Below are 21518 nucleotides of genomic sequence, written 5' to 3'. Positions count from 1 at the left end.
GGGAATTGGTTCAAATAGGGAACAAATTAATTTTTACCTTTCATTGTTTATTGTTTCCTTTATTAACGGAGAGCCTGTGCCCGAATCACATTGATAGTGTGCTCATGGAATCTACATTAATTTGTTCCCTATTTGAACCAATTACCTTTGTCTTACTCAACTCTATCTTGCGTTATTTAATTGTAATTTTAGAATATTTATTAAAACAATGAAAATATACATCCAACTATCAACCAACATTCCACATATTAATGAGAAGACACAAAGAGTGAAACTCACCTCTTTGAACTTGCTGATCAGTCTCTCTAACTGATGATGACACAGTTTTTGTAGTGATGATGATGTGGTGGTGGAGGTTGTAGTAGCAGTGGTAGTGATGATGATGTGGTGGTGGTGATGGTTGTAGTAGCAGTGGTAGTGATGATGATGTGGCGGTGGTGGTGGTGGTTGTAGTAGTAGTAGTGGTGGTAGTGATGAAGATGAGGTGGTGGTGGTGCTTGTAGTAGTATTTGTAGTGATGATGATGTGCTGGTGATTGTAGTACTGGTGGTAGTGATGAAGATGTGGTGGTGATGGTGGTTGTAGTACAAATATTAGTGATGATGATGTGGTGGTGGTGGTTGTTGTAGTAGTGGTAGTTGCAGCGATGATGACGATGTGGTTGTGGTGGCTGTAGTAGTAGTGGTAGTGATGATGATGTGGTGGTGGTGGTTGTAATAGTGATGGTAGATGTGGTAGTGATGATGATGTGGTGGTGGTTGTTGTAGTAGTAGTTGTGGTAGTGATGATGTGGTGATGGTGGTGGTGGTTGTAGTAGTAGTGGTAGTGATGATGATGTAGTGGTGGTTGCAGTAGTAGAGGTAGTGATTATAGTTGTAATACTAGTGGCAGTGATGGTGGTGTGGTGGTTGGAGGGAGGGGGGATGGGGGGGGGGGGGGTGGGCATCCTTGGAACAAACTGACCTCACCGGAATTTGACGGAAGTTGCCCGGAGCCCGGAATTTTTTGCTTCAGACCGGAGTTTTTTCCGGTGAAACCGGAGTTTTGGCATCACTAACTGCACTACAACCATGATCCCATAAGGGATTGGGTTATCAGACCTGAAAAATAAGTGCACGCCGCATTCAAGATAAAACAAAACCATTATAAGCAACATTTAACTTTAAGATCACCATGGCAATGCTATTTATAAATTTGACCATTTGTCTATATTTTGAATGTCATAACGTTTTCTTTTTTTTTTAATTTGCACATTTCACCAGAATCAATGGATGACGAGCCAACAACTATTCCAGAAATACTGAGAATACGGGCCGAGATTAATAGTGACTTAAAATGCTTCAATTTTTACGATCGTTATGGACTTGTATCCGTCATGACACCGAAAGAAATCTATACACTTTCAGGTATTTTCTTGATTTAAAAAACATATTATATCTAAGTTGTTTTTTAAAACATTTTTTTTGTGTGATGAAAGTGAAAGTCTCCGTCATTGTTTTATTGATTCAACAAAACCATTCAAGTTTTTAAACCCCGATAGCTCAGATGGTGGAGCACTCGCTACACACGTAAAGGGACTGAGATTGATGCAGGGTGAAGTTGAGATATTTTTCTTACAAGGCAATGATTGGGTGGTTGGATTAGCTTCCTATCCAGAGGATAGCAAGCAATTGCTATTTTCCATTTCATGCTATGGAAACTGGGATAAACTCTGGCTCCATGGGCCCAATGGCTCTGAAGGAGAATTTTAGAATTTTTAGAATTCCATGTCGAAATAATAAAGGCATTTAGGGTATAAAATAATTCAGAATAATTACCAATATTGCAATCATTGTTATTTGTGTCATTGCTCTCACGTTCATATAATATTTCACTTTCTAATTGTTTCGCCCGAGCGCTGAGAGTGTATAGAAATATTAGGTGACTCAAAACTTCAGTAACATGGTCCTAATTAATACATTTTCCCCAACCGTATGAAATAATATGTATGTATGTATGTATGTATGTATGTATGTATGTATGTATGTATGTATGTATGTATGTATGTATGTATGTATGTATGTATGCATGTATGTGTGTGTGTGTGTGCGCGTGCGTGCGTGCGTGCGTGTTCGTATGTATGTATGTATGTATGTATGTATGTATGTATGTATGTATGTATGTATGTATGTATGTATGTATGTATGTATGTGTGTGCGCGTGCGTGCGTGTATGTATGTATGTGTGTATGTATGTATGTATGTGTGTGTATGTATGTATGTGTGTGTGCGCGTGCGTGCGTGCGTATGTGTATGTATGTATGTATGTATGTATGTATGTATGTGTGTGTGTGAGCGTGCGTGCGTGCGTGTATGTATGTATGTATATGTGTGTGTATGTATGTATGTATGTATGTATGTATGTATGTATGTATGTATGTATGTATGTATGTATGTAGGTGTGTGTGTATGTGTGTATGTATGTATGTATATGTATGTATGTATGTATGTATGTATGTATGTATGTATGTGTGTATGTATGTATGTATGTATGTATGTATGTATGTATGTATGTATGTATGTATGTATGTATGTATGTATGTATGTATGTATGTATGTGTGTATGCCGTATGTGTATGTATGTATGTATGTATGTATGTATGTATGTATGTATGTATGTATGTATGTATGTATGTATGTATGTATGTATGTATGTTCAAGATGGCAGACAGGTCAGTCGGGTCTCTCGCAGTCTCTAGATCTACCGTCTCTTGTATCCATCATCCGTGGTAGCTGTCCTCGTAAACACAGACAATGTCTAGAAGGAGTATAGGACTTGTGACAAGGATCAGATTTCTTGCCAAAGAGTGTATCAAAAGTGGTAAAATTCGACTAGACGTCGGACAGAATGGTTACAATGTTGTAAAACGTGTTGTGAATGGCGGAAATAGTGATTGTGATTTGTTTGACATTTCTAATTGGCTCCAGTATCAGCATGAACCGACCAGTAATTCTTCTTGGAATAAGTTTATACAACAAGAAGGTATGTTCAGACATACTATATCTACACAACCCATTAAAATTATACCAACTTTTTGTCACTCCAACCCATCGAAATGGATAAAATTATTTTCAACACTACACAGTGTTTTCATCAAAAACAACACATTCCAAATCCAAAGACCCGATAATGGACAGCCGTTTAGCATTGAATTTCTCCGCTACTGCAAACGAATCTTAACAAAATACCCAGATGGACCGATGAAAAAAATTATAAACGACCCGATCAACAATTATGAAGCTCTATTAAAATACATCGAAATAAAAATAATAGATATAAAGTCCTCCATTATGCCCTCCCTTATCCAAAACAACATACCAAGAGCACAGGAGGAAAAAGAGGTGACATGACAAGAACTCACAGCAATATTAGTAAACCACCAACGAAAAGCTATTGATATTATTAGAAACGGATGTAAACAAACACACTCAAGTTGTGAGATAGATATCAACTCAGTAGAGTCTGCCTATAAAGAAAAATGTCAACGAACCAATATAAACATTAGTGACACACCCTGGTCCGATGATGTCACTATCCCCCCTCCCGCATGGACACCATCAACAAGTGAGTTTACAATCGACGAACTCACAAGCTGTGTTAAAAAATTACCTAATGAAAAGTCACCCGGGGCAGACGGTGTCACCTATAAATATATAAAACAAAATATAAACAAACTGGCACCAATTTTTACGGCCATCTTTAACACCTGTTTAAAATATCAAAAAGTCCCCCCAGACTGGAAAAACAGTATCATAACACTGGTACCAAAAAAGAATGGGAACAAGGACAACGCCGACGACTGGCGACCTATCGCCTTATTATATCTTCATCATCGTCATCATCATCATTATCATCGTCATCAACACTAATATCATTATTACCTCTGGGACATTCTGTGACAGAGTCTGAAACTTCACTGTTCAAATTAATACTCCAGCTCTATACATTGTACATTATTTTAGGAAATGGTATTATGTCAATGAATATGTTACCCTTGTTACATTATCATGTATATTTCCTGAAATAAACAATTTTGATATGTATGTATGTATGTATGTATGTATGTATGTATGTATGTATGTATGTATGTATGTATGTATGTATGTATGTATGTATGTATGTATGTTCAAGATGGCGGACAGGTCAGTCGGGTCTCTCGCAGTCTCTAGATCTACCGTCTCTTGTATCCATCATCCGTGGTAGCTGTCCTCGTAAACACAGACAATGTCTAGAAGGAGTATAGGACTTGTGACAAGGGTCAGATTTCTTGCCAAAGAGTGTATCAAAAGTGGTAAAATTCGACTAGACTTCGGACAGAATGGTTACAATGTTGTAAAACGTGTTGTGAATGGCGGAAATAGTATTGTGATTTGTTTGACATTTCTAATTGGCTCCAGTATCAGCATGAACCGACCAGTAATTCTTCTTGGAATAAGTTTATACAACAAGAAGGTATGTTCAGACATACTATATCTACACAACCCATTAAAATTAAACCAACTTTTTGTCACTCCAACCCATCGAAATGGATAAAATTATTTTCAACACTACACAAGTGTTTTCATCAAAAACAACACATTCCAAATCCAAAGACCCGATAATGGACAGCCGTTTAGCATTGAATTTCTCCGCTACTGCAAACGAATCTTAACAAAATTCCCAGATGGACCGATGAAAAAAATTATAGAAGACCCGATCAACAATTATGAAGCTCTATTAAAATACATCGAAATAAAAATAATAGATATAAAGTCCTCCATTATGCCCTCCCTTATCCAAAACAACACACCAAGAGCATAGGAGGAAAAAGAGGTGACATGACAAGAACTCACAGCAATATTCGTAAACCACCAACGAAAAGCTATTGATATTATTAGAAACGGATGTAAACAAACACACTCAAGTTGTGAGATAGATATCAACACAGTAGAGACTGCCTATAAAGAAAAATGTCAACGAAACAATATAAACATTAGTGACACACCCTGGTCCGATGATGTCACTATCCCCCCTCCCGCATGGACATCATCAACAAGTGAGTTTACAATCGACGAACTCACAAGCTGTGTTAAAAAATTACCTAATGAAAAGTCACCCGGGGCAGACGGTGTCACCTATAAATATATAAAACAAAATATAAACAAACTGGCACCAATTTTTACGGCCATCTTCAACACCTGTTTAAAAATATCAAAAGTCCCCCAGACTGGAAACACAGTATCATAACACTGGTACCAAAAAAGAATGGGAACAAGGACAACGCCGACGACTAGCGACCTATCGCCTTATTACATCTTCATCATCGTCATCATCATCATCATCATTATCATCGTCATCAACACTAATATCATTATTACCTCTGGGACATTCTGTGGCAGAGTCTGAAACTTCACTGTTCAAATTAATACTCCAGCTCTATACATTGTACATTATTTTAGGAAATGGTATTATGTCAATGAATATGTTACCCTTGTTACATTATCATGTATATTTCCTGAAATAAACAATTATGATATGTTCAAGATGGCAGACAGGTCAGTCGGGTCTCTCGCAGTCTCTAGATCTACCGTCTCTTGTATCCATCATCCGTGGTAGCTGTCCTCGTAAACACAGACAATGTCTAGAAGGAGTATAGGACTTGTGACAAGGATCAGATTTCTTGCCAACGAGTGTATCAAAAGTGGTAAAATTCGACTTGACTTCGGACAGAATGGTTACAATGTTGTAAAACGTGTTGTGAATGGCGGAAATAGTGATTGTGATTTGTTTGACATTTCTAATTGGCTCCAGTATCAGCATGAACCGACCAGTAATTCTTCTGGGAATAAGTTTATACAACAAGAAGGTATGTTCAGACATACTATATCTACACAACTCATTAAAATTAAACCAACTTTTGTCACTCCAACCCATCGAAATGGATAAAATTATTTTCAACACTGCACAGTGTTTTCATCAAAAACAACACATTCCAAATCCAAAGACCCGATAATGGACAGCCGTTTAGCATTGAATTTCTCCGCTACTGCAAACGAATCTTAACAAAATTCCCAGATGGACCAATGAAAAAAATTATAAAAGACCCGATCAACAATTATGAAGCTCTATTAAAATACATCGAAATAAAAATAATAGATATAAAGTCCTCCATTATGCCCTCCCTTATCCAAAACAACACACCAAGAGCACAGGAGGAAAAAGAGGTGACATGACAAGAACTCACAGCAATATTCGTAAACCACCAACGAAAAGCTATTGATATTATTAGAAACGGATGTAAACAAACACACTCAAGTTGTGAGATAGATATCAACACAGTAGAGACTGCCTTTAAAGAAAAATGTCAACAAAACAATATAAACATTAGTGACACACCCTGGTCCGATGATGTCACTATCCCCCCTCCCGCATGGACACCATCAACAAATGAGTTTACAATCGACGAACTCACAAGCTGTGTTAAAAAATTACCTAATGAAAAGTCACCCGGGGCAGACGGTGTCACCTATAAATATATAAAACAAAATATAAACAAACTGGCACCAATTTTTACGGCCATCTTTAACACCTGTTTAAAATATCAAAAAGTCCCCCAGACTGGAAAAACAGTATCATAACACTGGTACCAAAAAAAGAATGGGAACAAGGACAACGCCGACGACTGCGACCTATCGCCTTATTACATCTTCATCATCGTCATCATCATCATCATTATCATCGTCATCAACATTATTACCTCTGGGACATTCTGTGGCAGAGTCTGAAACTTCACTGTTCAAATTAATACTCCAGCTCTATACATTGTACATTGTTTTAGGAAATGGTATTATGTCAATGAATATGTTACCCTTGTTACATTATCATGTATATTTCCTGAAATAAACAATTTTGATATGTATGTATGTATGTATGTATGTATGTATGTATGTATGTATGTATGTATGTATGTATGTATGTATGTATGTATGTATGTATGTTTGGGTTGGTGAAATGATGGAAAGATGGATTGATGGTTGGATTGATGGATGTATCTAAGCATAATGCACGCGCTAGTGTAGTTGTGTGGTTAAGCAATTTCTTTTGTACAATGGATTGGTTGCCTGTAAATCTAATGTTTATAATTTTAAACTTCTTTCTCGATTTCCCAGTGGTAAAATATGACTACTTCTTGGTCTTGAGTTAGTCCACACTTAATGAAACTAGATTAAGAACACTTGCTCTACTTTGAGTTACATGATTATGTATAAACTGTTGTTTATGTTTAATGTACCCTACTTATCTAAATCAAATTGTGACCCTTCGTCTCAAAACGGTATTAAGTCAGGTTGGCTAAGATGTTGAAAATTGAATTTATAGCCAGAAATATCAGACTTGTGTTGAGTTTGTATGTTTTATTGAGGAGAATGGAACCATATTTTAGGGCGCTAATGCCAACAATTTATATTTTTGATCAGTTTAACATTTAATTCGGCTTTTAAGCATATGGTTCGTTCAGATATAATACCGTTTTGAGACGATGAATCACAATTGGTCGGATATGTGTTCCTGATAATATTTAATTTGATATTGTTTTGACCAATTGCTCGTGTCAATGAGAAATAAGTGTTTCAATTGACCTGAATATTAATGATACGGTCTTGACAATTAAATGGGCGATCTAGTTTGAATGACCAAACAGAACTCTTCAGATTAAGACCGCGTGATTATATTTGCGTCACTCTATTCTGCTCATGGTAGTGTTAGAGCCCACCCCATGCCGGGTCTTCGAATGTGTTAACGAACACTATTATACCCAATTGGTTTGGGGTTGGCGGGGGGGGGGGGGGGGGGGGGGTGTACTATAGCGTAATAGCAAAAATATTACGAGGCGTCGCTATCACCCTTTGTGAAAAAGCATAGCAGATCAAGATTTATTTTTCTCCAACACGCATCCGGTTTGATTAAAAATAGTTTTTGACACGTACGTAATGATGTCTCCGGAGACAGATGTCTCAAGGAAAGAAAAAAAAAACAAAAAAGAAAACGAAGAAAAAAAAACAACAAAACAAACAAACAAAAAAAAAACAAAAAAAAAAACAAAAAAAAAACAACAACAACAACAACAAAAAAAAACAACAAAAGACAAACAAACAAAAAAACATCTTGATGAGAAATATATTATAGGGGAGGTCACTGGATGGGTATAATAATGATGCTTGAACTTCTACGTTTGAAATTTCGACCTCGTTCCCAATGCGCGCTTGTTTAAAGTTCCAAATGCCGATGATAAAGAATATTATAGTTTTTATTGTTTGCACATTTGAAAGTCATTAATCAATTTTTATAACTGAATTATTCGTGGAGTAAGCGAGCATATTATGGGATTCTGTACTATTCTATAATGTTAGGTGCATTATTTATTATTGGGCCAAACTCAGCATTCAATCAGAAAAAAGAATGTTTCGTGCTTTTCTTACACATTTCACACTATAGTCGCAGCCTACATTCAGCAGGTTGAAAGATCGTCGATATCTCATCCTACAAATCGAGTTTACTAATCAGGATTCATTACACAACAGTGAGATATGCTTGATTGCGGGATTTGATATAAACGTAGGCGGTACAATATTATCTTAATGAAAACTAAACAGTTGAAAAGGTTGAAAAGATCGAGTAGACAGACATTGCAATAAGTAACACTCGGAGGACCGGGACTTAAGTCCCTCTATCAGTATCGGGTAAATGTCCTTGAGCAAGAAACTAACCCCTATTGCTTAATCCTCTCCTTACCAACCATAGGAAAATCGTCACATTCGTTACGATACAGCCAGCACTTTGATCATTCAGATTTCTTTTATAAATCACACAATTTAAAGAACAATGTTTTATTATAGCTATAAATGGAAAATAGTTTCTTGTTTTAAAATTAGAAGCGGTCTATTTTTCATGTTTGACATATATAGTGATCGTCTAACCTTGTAGACTCCATGCGAATTCAACTGTCGCATAATTTATTGTCTTATTAATTAGCTTTCGTATATTCGAGCAGAAGATGTAATTTTGTTACGGTACATAAAAGGGGCAATTCAGTACAATGGTAGACAACAGCAGTATTCATTAATAATTAGGACGACCCCTTGACGTTTCCTATATTTTGGTCATCATGCTTAACCAAGTCTCTTGACGGTCTACTGTTGTTAACTGTATGTAATAATTAATTGTGAGCTATCCTGTCAAACGGTATTTTGTTCGGGTGAACAAGGTGCCGAAAAGTGGATTACTCATGTAGCAAGGACCAGAAATGTATCATTTCAGTTTTTGTCATCTCTTTCCTTACTAAATGTAGGAGAATCGTCACATTCGTTATGATGCAACCAACGTTTTTCTCTATCAGAATAATGTTGTACAGCACAAAATTTGAAGAAATATTTTTGTTTTAGTCCAGAACTTAATGCTGAATTGTAGAGGTTGTACTGTTGTGTGGGTATGACGTTTTGGCGAAAATCTGGAAAATCGTCGGGAAGGAGAGAGTTAAGAAGGTGTGTCAAATTTCTTCAATACAAATGTTTTAAAGAATAACCCGTCTCATATTTTGACAACAAGAACTAGTGTCTAAATTACCTCGACATAATACCGGTTTGAGGCAGTGGATAGAGCTGTGAACATCTAGGATTTATTCACCAGACACCCGGGTATGAGCAGCGAATCGTAGGAGTCGGCAACTTGCCTCGGCCAGAAATATTATCGAGCAATCTAATTAAATCAAATCTTAAAACGAGATGTTATATTATTCACATGTCATTTGTTACTTTCTGTTGCGTATTCTTATCGAAGATAATCTGTGGGGAAAAGGTGTAATATTATGTTAAAAGATTACTCCCCTTTAATACGCTTCAACAGTCGTAACGTCACTTCCCTCGTAATGACGCATGGTAACTTAGTAACTGGTTCAAAACTATCGGAACAATGGCGGACGCCCTTATGAAATATTTCTCCGACGAGCATACAAGCGTATCCAGAGGGGAAAAACCCATTTAAATCTGATCATGTTTTGACTTTTACACATTCTGATCACAAGACATATGAAAAGTTCGAGCCAGCATGAAGAATAAAAGTACAGATTTTCTTTGTTTTGAACCACGATGGCCGCCGTTGCTGGGCGACGTGATATCAGACTATTGAATCCAATTGTAAAGCGTGCCCGAAATCCCGGTGATTTCCTTACCCATTTAGCTGAGTGATATATTACGAGCATCGGTTTAATTCGAAAATTATGTTGTATTCAGTCATGAAAAAAAAAGAGCCGAGATAATATAAACTTATAACTTGACCATAACCATTATTTATGTACAGGCCAATACTTCCCAAGCAACGTAACGATCACAAAAATAAAATGTGAAAAGTGAATGCTCAATAAAAATAAATGATCCCATTGGTTGAATACAACTCCATATTCACTCTCCTTTGGTTGTCATCGCCTTGCATCTTGACGTAATCTTTTGGTTGGTGTTAGGCAGGCTATGAATGTACAAAGGCTACGGCCTAACAGTGAATTATATTCACTAACACAGCCAGTGAACGTATGGGGTTATATTTAAATGTAAAAAAAAAGACAGAATGCATGGTTGTATCAAGGAGAGAAAGAAATCCAACATGTAACTTAATAAGCAAAGGCGAAACTATAAAACAAGTTCAGACATTTAAAAATCTTGGATACATAATAACTTCAGATGGCAGATGTAGCACAGAAATAAAACGAAGAATTGCAATAGCTAAAGATAGTTTTAATAAAATTAGTCTTTAATTTTTTTAAACCACAATATCTCAATGACAACCAAACATAGGGTTTTGAAGGCAAATGTATGGTCAGTATTATTATACGGCTGTGAAAGCTGGACAATTACAGAAGACATTAGAAAGAAACTGGAGGCAGCAGAAATGTGGTTTATTAGAAGGACGTTAAGAATCTCATGGACAGAGAAGAAAACTAATGAAGAAGTATAAGAGCAAGCTGAAACTAAAAGGTTATTAATTCGTACAATAAGAAAAAGACAAATGCAATTTTTAGGGCACCTAAATCGACATAAATGTATTGGACATCTTGCTCTCACAGGAAAGATAGAAGGTAAAAGGAGTAAAGGTAGACCAAGAAAAACATATTTCAATAGTTTGAACAGCTGGGTGACAAAGAAAGAGAAGAGTAATATTATTTTTATGAGGTTATCTGATCAGAGAGATGAATGGCGTACGATGATCACCGATGTCTGGTACAGACTTGGTACTTGAAGAAGTGAAGAAGAAGCACAGCCAATGAGATCATATAATTTTTTACTTTGGGTACAAATAAAAAAAACACCTCACTTTTCACTTTCTTCTGGCGGTCGTCGTCTTGTATTTCGACTTAATGTTTTTTAGCAACCCCATGCTTAGAGTTTACCAAGGCTACAAAAAAAAAAAAAAAAAAAAAAAAAAAAAAGAAAGAGACAAATTGTCTTCCTGAGTTCTGTGTAACCGACCAACTGTCTGAAATATCAGTTTGATGACAGAGATAGATAATAAGTTAAAAGTGATGTCTTTGTAATGATCAGTAATATCAAAATGTATAGCTTGCATCGTACCACTTCACCAGGCATTTCTATGTATTCATCTCGACAAAAACACATAATATGTCACTTAAAGCCTATTATACCTTTTTGCAAAATACATTTTACCACTGGGCTTCTATTTTTTAATTTATTTATTGCCTTGAACATAAGTGGTGGCAGAGTGGAGAATAGAGCACGTTCAATCCTGGGAACCAGGCTCGAGCCACTCTAGTGGCTTCTTGTTTTTTTTTCCTTGAGCAAGAATCTTATCCCCCTAGTGTCCACTTTGCGGAACTGCACTCTGGCTAATGCTTGGATTATTTAAGTCAGGATGGAGCCTAAAAAAAACTCTTAAAAGAAGATGAATAAAGGGAATTCAGTTTTTTAAATTTCTATTTTTGATTTAAAATAAATCAGTTGATAATAGTTTACAACCGCTTTCGGTTTATTTACGGTGAATATAAAGAATTGTATAGCAAAAAATTTCCCCCACCGTTACAAATACCACCTTCGTGGTTTATTGAATTAACGCAATGACTTTCGTAATGGACAGGGAATAAAACTATACCAGCTGTCTTGAGTCTTCGCACCAGGGGGAAGATAAAAAGGTACGGAATTAGGATGATGCAAGAGAAGAAGAACGTTTCTCTCTCTCTCTCTCTCTCTCTCTCTCTCTCTCTCTCTCTCTCTCTCTAGTGTATATATATATATATATATATATATATATATATATGTGTGTGTGTGTGTGTGTGTGTGTGTGTGTGTGTGACGGAGTGAGTAAATGAAACAGAGAGAGAGAGAGTGATAGAGAAAGAAAGAAAGAAGGAGAGAGAGAGAGAGAGAGAGAGAGAGAGAGAGAGAGAGAGAGAGAGAGAGAGAGAGAGAGAGAGAGAGAGAGAGAGAGAGAGAGAGAGAGAGAGAGTTGGGGAGGTATGATAGATTTTTTATGTTAGTTTTGTTAAGCTTTTTGTTGGTTAACTTCTATGTCATTGTATTTCCGTCTTATTATTTATTTGCTTAATTATTTTCAGAAATGCATTCGTCTATGGCAATACCCAATGTAAATTTCCAGAAATGGATAAATAAAGTTCATCATATCTTATCTCTTATCTTATCTTATCTTATCTTGAATTAAATCAAATTTAATAACCACTTGGATATATATATATATATATATATATATATATATATATATATATATATATATATATATATATATTTATGAGTGTTGGTGGGTACTCGTCGGTACGAAAGTGCTCGATAATGATGGTTAGAGCTAATATAAAATATAAATTGTCACTCACATTATATGGCCGAGACGTTCGTTTCTGAGGGTTTATTCCACGCCCTCAGTCGGCGTAATGTCCGAAGAAATAGTTTTTCTTCGGACATTACGCCGACTGAGGACGTGGAATAAACCCACAGAAACGAACGTCTCGGCCATATAATGTGAGTGACAATTTATATTATATATATATATATATATATATATATATATATATAATATATATATATATATATTATATATATATATATATATATATATATATATATATATATATATATATATATCTATATATGCATTTTTGACCTTTTCAAATTTGTTTCCCAGGAAAATTTGCACATTTGCTGAAATCATGGGGTTTCCAACCAGGCGACGTTATTGCCAATTCGTTGCCAAATTCTCCGGAAAGAATCGTAACAGACTTTGGAATAATTATGGCGGGGTGCATCCTTACAAACTGTCAGGTAACATTTGCATATATATATATATATTATATGTTTTTATATACATATATATATATATTATGTATATATATTATGTATATATATATTATGTATATATATATATATATATATATATATATATATGTATATATAAAATCATATATCATTGATGGATATCCTATAGTTCTGATAGTGCTCTATAAAGTTATTTAGAACAAACTAAGGTAAACATTTTTTTCCCGTCAATTTTTATCAGCTGAATAATGTAAATTAAACAAAAAATTGGCAATCTAGCTCCAAAGGAATAACAGAATAATAATAATAATAATAATAATAATAATAATAATAATAATAATAATAATAATAATAATAATAATAATAATAATAATAATAATAATAATAATAATAATAATAATAATAATAATAATAATAATAATACAGTGTTTTATTCATCCAAAAGGAAATTTTTGTACAGACATATAAAATGTCGACAATGATACATACATAAACATAATATACGTAAATATAATGTGGTAAAGTAAAATTTGGTAATAGGTATAGTGTAGTGTAGAAATAGTATCTCGTTGGTTCTAAAAAGTGTAGGAAGAGCATCGACCTTGACCACACTTTATCGACACTTTAAAAAAGCTATAACCACTATGATATTGATGTTAGATCGTCAGCTTTTTGGTTTATTTATCATTATTTAACCTAGAATAACTGGTGAAAGCGAATATTTCCCTCCCCCCTCCCCCCCCCTCCCCTCTCTGTCTCTCTCTCTCTCTCTCTCTCTCTCTCTCTATATATATATATATATATATATATATATATATATATATATATATATACTTCCTGTCAACAGTAAGGCATTAATAGGCAAACAGGTCGTTTTAGCACGTGCGCGACGTGGTCAGCGAATTTCAGGTCAAAACCAAAAACATTGACTAATGGTACACAGAAAGGCTAATGATAAACGACTCAGTGAAAAATTATTAGCCTTTACTAACTTACAAAAAAGTAACGACGATTTTAAATGTGTATACTTTCTTTTTATCGCAAGTATATTTTACTCTACCTAAACGCATAGCTTCAATATGAATTGAAGTAGGTGGTAGCAGTGATGGTGATGATTATGTGGTGGTGGTGGTGGTGGCAGTAGTAGTATTGATGACGATGTGTTAGTGGTGGAGGTGGTAATAGTGAAGATGATGATGTGATGATGGTGGTGGTGTTGGTGTTGATGGTAGTAGTGATAATGATGTGGGGGTAGTGGTGGTAGTGGTAGCAGTGATGATGATATGGTGGTGGTGGGTTGTGGAAGTTGTGATGATGGTGTGGTGGTGGTGGTGGTGGTGGTGGTAGTTGTAGTAGTGATAATGATGTGGTGATGGTGGTTGTGGTAGTGGCAGTAGTGATGATAATTTGGTGGTGGTGGTAAATTTGCAAAACGAAAGGCTTATAAAAATTATTGTCTTTTACAGAAATAGTTTAAGAAATTCCAGGACTTCGCTTTATAAATCGTATGTTTGACGCTTTTAGCATATTTGAATATAATTAGATCTAATTAAAAAAAAATTTGACCGAAAGTTTAAAAAAATATTTTTTTTTTGGGTCTCTTTCACAGATTCTTGAAAAAGACAGCGAGAGTTTCTGTTTTGCAGCAAACAAATTATGTCAATTTAGTGCCATTGTTATCTCAGCCAAGTCTAAGAATTTAACATCACAATTTTTCGCACCTTACCTCTCAACAAATAACAAAACAGAAATGGCACATGACGTCACAATTTCAATGGCTCCAAGTATCCAAAAACTCATTGTATGTGACCGAAATCATCAACAACTCCCGCACAACTCTCTTATGGACACTCTTAGAGAGATGAACGATAAGCAGTATTTTGAACACGACTGCCTCCCTTCAGATCTTGCATTTTTAAGTTCCACGTCGGGATCCTCGGGTCTTAACAAATTGGTGCCCGCGACCCACAAGCAAGTGCTTGACCACGGTAGAAGTTACAAATCATCACCTCATCTTATTTATTTCAACGACAAACCCATGGGCTGGACGGGCGGATTTCCTTACGATTTCTTATGTTCTGGAACCAGAAGAGTCTTACAAGTAAACACGGGAGTATATTTTGAGCTTGATATTTATTTTATATAGATACAGTTTTTTTAATACAGCGCAATTTCCACTAAATGTACTCAAAGCACTTTAAAAAAGGTCCCAATAAAACAGCAGTACATAACCTGTAGGACGAGACATGACTCCCATTAGGCGCAATTTTTAGACAGATACAATGGTGTTATCGACCAGATACTTATTCCACAACTGACTACGGCGAGAAAAATGTGAGTTTTTTCTAAGGACTCAACTTTGCGCAACCCAGAACGGGGATCGAACCTTGACCTACCGGTCCGAAATCGATTGTTTTACCAAAAGACCATAAAGCCGTTTATTGATTAAGTTTTAATTATAACTAACAAAAAAGTTGCTCATTTTAATATTTGGACGGGATTAAGTCAACGTGTACTAATTTGCAGGTCTGATAACCTAATAAATTGTTATGGGTTTGCTGTTGTAATTGAAATATGCTCAAACCAACGCAAAAAAAAAAACAAAAAAAAAACAACAAAAAAACGTGTCAATTGCATCAAACCAGGTGTTAGACTTGCATCACGACCATAATTGCGTTTGGTTATCACACATACACATATGTTATGTGCACGTCGGACCGGGAAGTTCACCCAGTAGATAGAGCACTTGACTTACACGCATGTGGTCATGGATTAATTCTGGATAGACAGATTATGTTCATGCCTTTCTATTCACCCAACATGGAGTTGAAGCCGGGTCAGAAACATTTGACTGAAAATACTCTGAGATAGACCAGCGCCCTATCTAAAGGATGACAATCAATTGCAACTCTTCATCTCACGATCCCGTGAGAAACTCTTTTTCAAACGCAGGCGTTCAAACATACCTATATTGATACTCAGCTGCTAGAAGCTGAAGGCTGTAAAAAGTAATAAACAAAAATAAATATAACAGCGTCACAAAAGAACAAAATATCAAACACAGAACGTTTCGGGCTCAAAATCATTCTTCAGTCAACAACGAAAAACAATAAAAACATAAATTCATTTCTAAAATATGTTTTTTAAAAGTAATGTATTTATGTTTTTATTGGGGTTTTTTTTGGCTGAAGAAGGGTTTTTGAGCCGGAAACATTCGTGTTTAGTATTTTGTTCACCCTTCCAATGACCTCAGCCGTATATTATTTCTTATCAAAATTTAGTTTGACACCGATTGGTTTTCGAATTTAATGATTTGGCTTTAAGAATTAAAAATTGTAGTCAGAATACTATAACGCTTGAAAATCTATTTTTAGTAAATCGGATACGTGCCGGGAAAAATGTTTTTGAACTGTTAGGTTTTTTTACAAATGATAATACGCTTCAACAGTCGCAACGTCAATTACCTCGTAATGACGCATGGAAACTTAGTAACTGGCCAAGGACAACTATACTGAAAGGACAATCATGGCGAATTTTCGGACAACGCTAGTGGGGCCAACTAAAAAATCTAGAGAATTCACACCAAAATTTTGCTAAGGGTATAATAGGGCAAAATCTGCCCTTTTAAAGAATAAATGTGAGTTCTGGGTCAAAAAATTAATTGAATGATTATTATTATCAGTAGTGAATAAGAGTAGCTTAGAAACAGAAAGGATGAGTAGTTAGATTTTCTAAAAACTAACCTTATAGTGATTGATTCAGGATGATTTCTTTACAAGCTTGATTAATTAGTATACGTCATATGTAAGATGATGATGATGATGAGCTGAATGGAAAGGAGCTGTGCAATATCAACAAAGGGAGGTAATCTGTGGAGGATGATCCCAATAAAAATATGAATACCATAATATCTACTAAGGGATGCACTACCTAGTAATAAAGAGACATAGTTTCTTTTAAATAATTTATAAAAGTGCACTGGACAATACTCACAATATTTATTCCAGTACACATATCACAATTGCAGTTTTAGTCTCTCGAAATTTTTTACTTTTTAACACTGTATTACTATATTTCATCCCTATAAGGGAAATTTGTCTAAACATTGTTGATATATACCATCACTGGTGGATCAGCCGTAGTGCAGCGCCCCACAAGCTAGAGGCAAAGTGACTCACTCCTAGTCACACAGTACAGTGGACGGAATCGATCCCTGTACACTCAATTGCTAAGCGAAGACTGAACATCTGCGCAACACTACTCCTTGAACCAAAAAACAAAATTCTTCAAAAGCAATTTTAAAATAATAAATCGCTGACCTGTCAGGAACAGTGATAAATGATCTGAATGATGAAGATGAAACATGGGAGGAATAGAAGAGGAGCTGTACAATGTAGAGGGCAATCTGTGGAGGACGATCCCACAATAAAATATTAATTACTGAGTTAACACTAGAGGCCATGAGATCAGTATAAGATAATCATTTTCAATAACAAACAAATCGTTTTTTGATATGATTCTTATTTTAGAGACCAATAAGTTCAACATTATTCATAAAAGAGGACCTGGGAAAGGTAGCTGCATTATATCAAAATGAAAGAATATCAAAAGTTTCAGCAAGAGTTATTAATCAATCATGCTTGCTACAAAATTACAGAATAACTAATGGCCACACTTTCATGACATACTTAATAAATCATCTTACTTTCCTCATCTGCCAATCAGGCTTGCTTGATGGAAGTTTGGTAGAGAATGGAATTTTTGTCATGGTCTTTGTCCAACTTGTGGAGGCCATGAAGCAAAACGTTTATCAACCGTCGCAAAAGGGATTTTGAATTGAGTTCAAAATCGTAAAAAGAATTTATGACTGACAAAACTCGTATTAACTTTTGATGACAACTCAACAAGCTCGCTCCTTATGTTTTTTCATGAAACAAAGTCCCACTTTCACAAGTTCATATGCTGAGAGATGGGGCACTTTCAGTCCTCCTCGGGAAACTTCTTCAATAAAATCCTTAGCCTCTGTTGACAGGAGTGGTTCTTCATCATCATCAAACTGCAGCTCATCAACACATTACGTTTCCAACCATCCAGCAATGTATGCTATTGAGCTCTCTTCCTCACACGTCAAGGAGATCACTCATGAACTGTTCAATCCATGACGCATCATCGTATGTCAATTCTGCATAACAAGAGTGAAATTTCCGGGAGGTGCTTTGATCCATCTCGACAAATTCCAAGAAAGAGGCAGCAAATTTTGTCAATCGCTTTTTGTAAGATGTAAAAACGTCGCTTGCATTCATGAATGCATTTGCACCTGTGGACTGTCAATACACAGAAAATTCTCCTTCTATCCTATCGCTTTGAATCTCTCGGAGCAGGACATAGTCATATCCTACACCAAAAAGATACCGACAAACAGCAATCATTCCCTGGGTAGTTTGAAGAAGAGCCTTGTGTGTGTCATGAGTAAAGCATTTCTGTCGACAAGCTCCTTGTCCAGAGGTGCCACTTTGGAAACGTTTAAGAAACACCTGCAGGTTTGTTGAACTTTGTTGCTGCACTTGACTACACAGATCTCTTGTCCTTTCCTGCACACATTCATGGCTTTCCACCACTCCAATACCATTTCAAAGAAGTCAGCGGTTTCAGCAGCATCTTTCAAACGGAGTGCAGCAACAACTTTGTCATTGAATACTTGAAGTACAAGCTTAACATTCTGTAGCTGGAGGCGGCTTGGTCGTATTGCTGAGTTGGTAAGTCGTGTCATCTTTAATATATTGGATCTCTCCGAGTCATACAAATTTTTAACATCATCAAAACATCCAACCTTCTTCCCATCAACCGACAACAGTTGCTGCTTCTCGGTGATCCAATTATTTCTTATACATTTTATAAAATGAACAGTGTCGAAGAGTAAAAACCAAACTCTGTCTTCTGCCAAGGGATGTCTAGCTTGATAATCTGTCATTCTTGAAAACAATTTACAATACTGTTGGTTGATTTTGTGATTATCTGATATGGATCCAATGACAGTGCACCCGGCTTTTTCCACAGCAGCTGCATCTGTTTTCACAACATCAAATTGGTATTTCGCAGTCAACTTATGAACAGGATTCACCGACACCATGATGCTTGGACCGCCATGAAGACATCTGAGCATTACACACAGCATTGATGTTGCTTTCTCATTTGGATTATTCAAAGCCATACCACTTAAAACGCCAGCAGAAAAAGAAAGAGATGGACAGATTTTTACTTCATCCACAAGAAAAAATGATACCTTTTGTTTGTCATCTAATTTCATACAAGTTCGTCGACGAACATGATCCACATCAGTGGCAGAAACTATTGCTTGCAGTTTTGTTTTACTTGGCAACTTCTCTTAATTGCTCGTAGCTGTATTTGGGAAATATTTCAACAGCGAAGCAGTAATCATTTGTTAAATATTCTTTCCGTCTTAAAAGCTGGAGCTGCCTTGTAATAAAAGTAAGCTTTTTTGACTTGTTCACATCCATTGATTCAGTAGACTGTTGAAGGACCATAACTGCCTTGTCCAGCAGGCCATCTAAGGAGGGTCATAATTGAGGGCGCAATTAATAGCTTCCATGAATTGGGTATAGGAAGAAAAGCCATTGTTAGGGTTTAATATCTTTCCAAATGAAACATTAGTCCATTTTAAAAAGCTGACATAGAAAGAGGGGAACACATTGTGGATTTATTATGTACAATAACAGACAAATAGCTCTCACTGTAGTTCTCCGTCATGAAAACAAATACATGTTTATCTTTACATTTCGATGTAAGTAATTTGTAATTGCTGGAGCCGTACTTTTTAAAGAGGTGTTTCTCTGGTTCAAAGTCTTCAAAAGAACTAATTTTGTCGATTTTGAAGAATTACTCCAGTTTTCTGTCTTCTGCTGGAGCAGGGCGCGGAGGTGGCTTTTCTGTAGGAAGGACTGATTGAGGGACATTGGAGATGCTTGGAGGGACTTTGGACGATCGGTTCCACCAGGTAGAGTTTTCATTGGAATACATGCAGGCCAATGTCTTTCACAAATTACAAATTCTGTCGAATGTGGTTGAAAATTATCACGCGGAGGGAGTTTGTTTAACTATATTTGCTATTCTGGTTCCTCTTTAGGCAATCTGAACACACGACATTTGTTGGCTTTATTGTAATTGCCATTGCAATTCGCAACACCACATTTTTGCCCCATCTTGAATTTGCCAGCAAATCAAGTCCATCAACATCAGATTCACAAGAGTTCACGTGAGGCAAAACATGGAAAAGAAAACTATATCAGCAGGGTACTAATCCCATAGGATAGACAGCCATATCACAGCAACATCAGATCCATTTGAGTCATAACTATATATATATATATATATATATATATATATATATATATATATATATATATATATATGATATATATTAACATAACAATTTCCATTCCATATGGTAACATCAGATCCACAATCATTAGGTAAAAAACAATGGTTAATGCAGTACTAGCAATTGTACACTATGAGTAGACTACAGTGCAGTAGAAGGACTAAGTCTAAGGTGTAGTTCTGTTAGTCTCTAAGTATTACGGTGAAGTTGACGTGACGAACGAAGGGATCACCCAAGAATAACGCACTATACTACGACAATAAAGCCACTATCAGTCAGTAAATCATACATGGAAAAAAGACAAATTATATAAAGCCACAGGCCTCCACAATAAATTTTCAAAGTTGTCAAATCATTCTGAAAATTGTTCCATTGGATTCATTGCACAAAAACAATCAAAATACTCTTCAACAGTCGTAACGTCACTTCCTTCCTAATGACGCATGGTAACTTAGTAACACTGGCTCTAAACTATCGGAACAATGGCGGACGCCCGTATGAAATATTTCTCCGGCGAGCATAAAGGGTATCCAGAGGGAAAAAAAACATAAACTTGATATGTTTTGACTTTTACACATTCTGATCACAAGGCATATGAAAAGTTCTAGCCAGCACGTAGAATAAAAAGTAATGATTTTCTTTGTCTAGAACCAAGATGGCCGCCGTTGCCATGCGGTGTGACATCAGACTATTGAATCGTATTCATATAGGTTTTATGATTGTGGCACTTATAGTTTTTGAGATATGGTCAAAACAGTGAGGGGAAACTGATA

At 35.9% G+C, this 21518-nt stretch overlaps 1 protein-coding gene across 2 annotated transcripts in view; it reads left to right on the top strand.

The window, feature by feature from the left end:
* Nucleotides 1-21518, top strand: part of LOC144971494 (uncharacterized) — a 48681-nt gene that overhangs the window by 2580 nt on the left and 24583 nt on the right. Inside the window, exons 2-4 of one of the 2 annotated variants that reach the window (XM_078912461.1) lie at nucleotides 1263-1406; nucleotides 13216-13352; nucleotides 14956-15447. In XM_078912461.1, the coding sequence (XP_078768587.1) occupies nucleotides 1268-1406; nucleotides 13216-13352; nucleotides 14956-15447 (768 nt within the window). In that variant the 5' untranslated portion in view covers nucleotides 1263-1267. Of the gene's footprint in view, nucleotides 1-1262; nucleotides 1407-13215; nucleotides 13353-14955; nucleotides 15460-21518 lie in introns of both variants that reach the window. The other variant, XM_078912460.1, reaches the window with a different exon arrangement.

Source organism: Berghia stephanieae, chromosome 4 (assembly GCF_034508935.2).
Source record: "Berghia stephanieae isolate SIO BIC M18660-M18661 chromosome 4, UCSD_Bste_1.3, whole genome shotgun sequence".
Lineage (NCBI taxonomy): Eukaryota > Metazoa > Mollusca > Gastropoda > Nudibranchia > Aeolidiidae > Berghia > Berghia stephanieae.
Note: the sequence above shows the minus strand (reverse complement) of the source record. Positions and strands in the feature narration are given on the sequence as shown.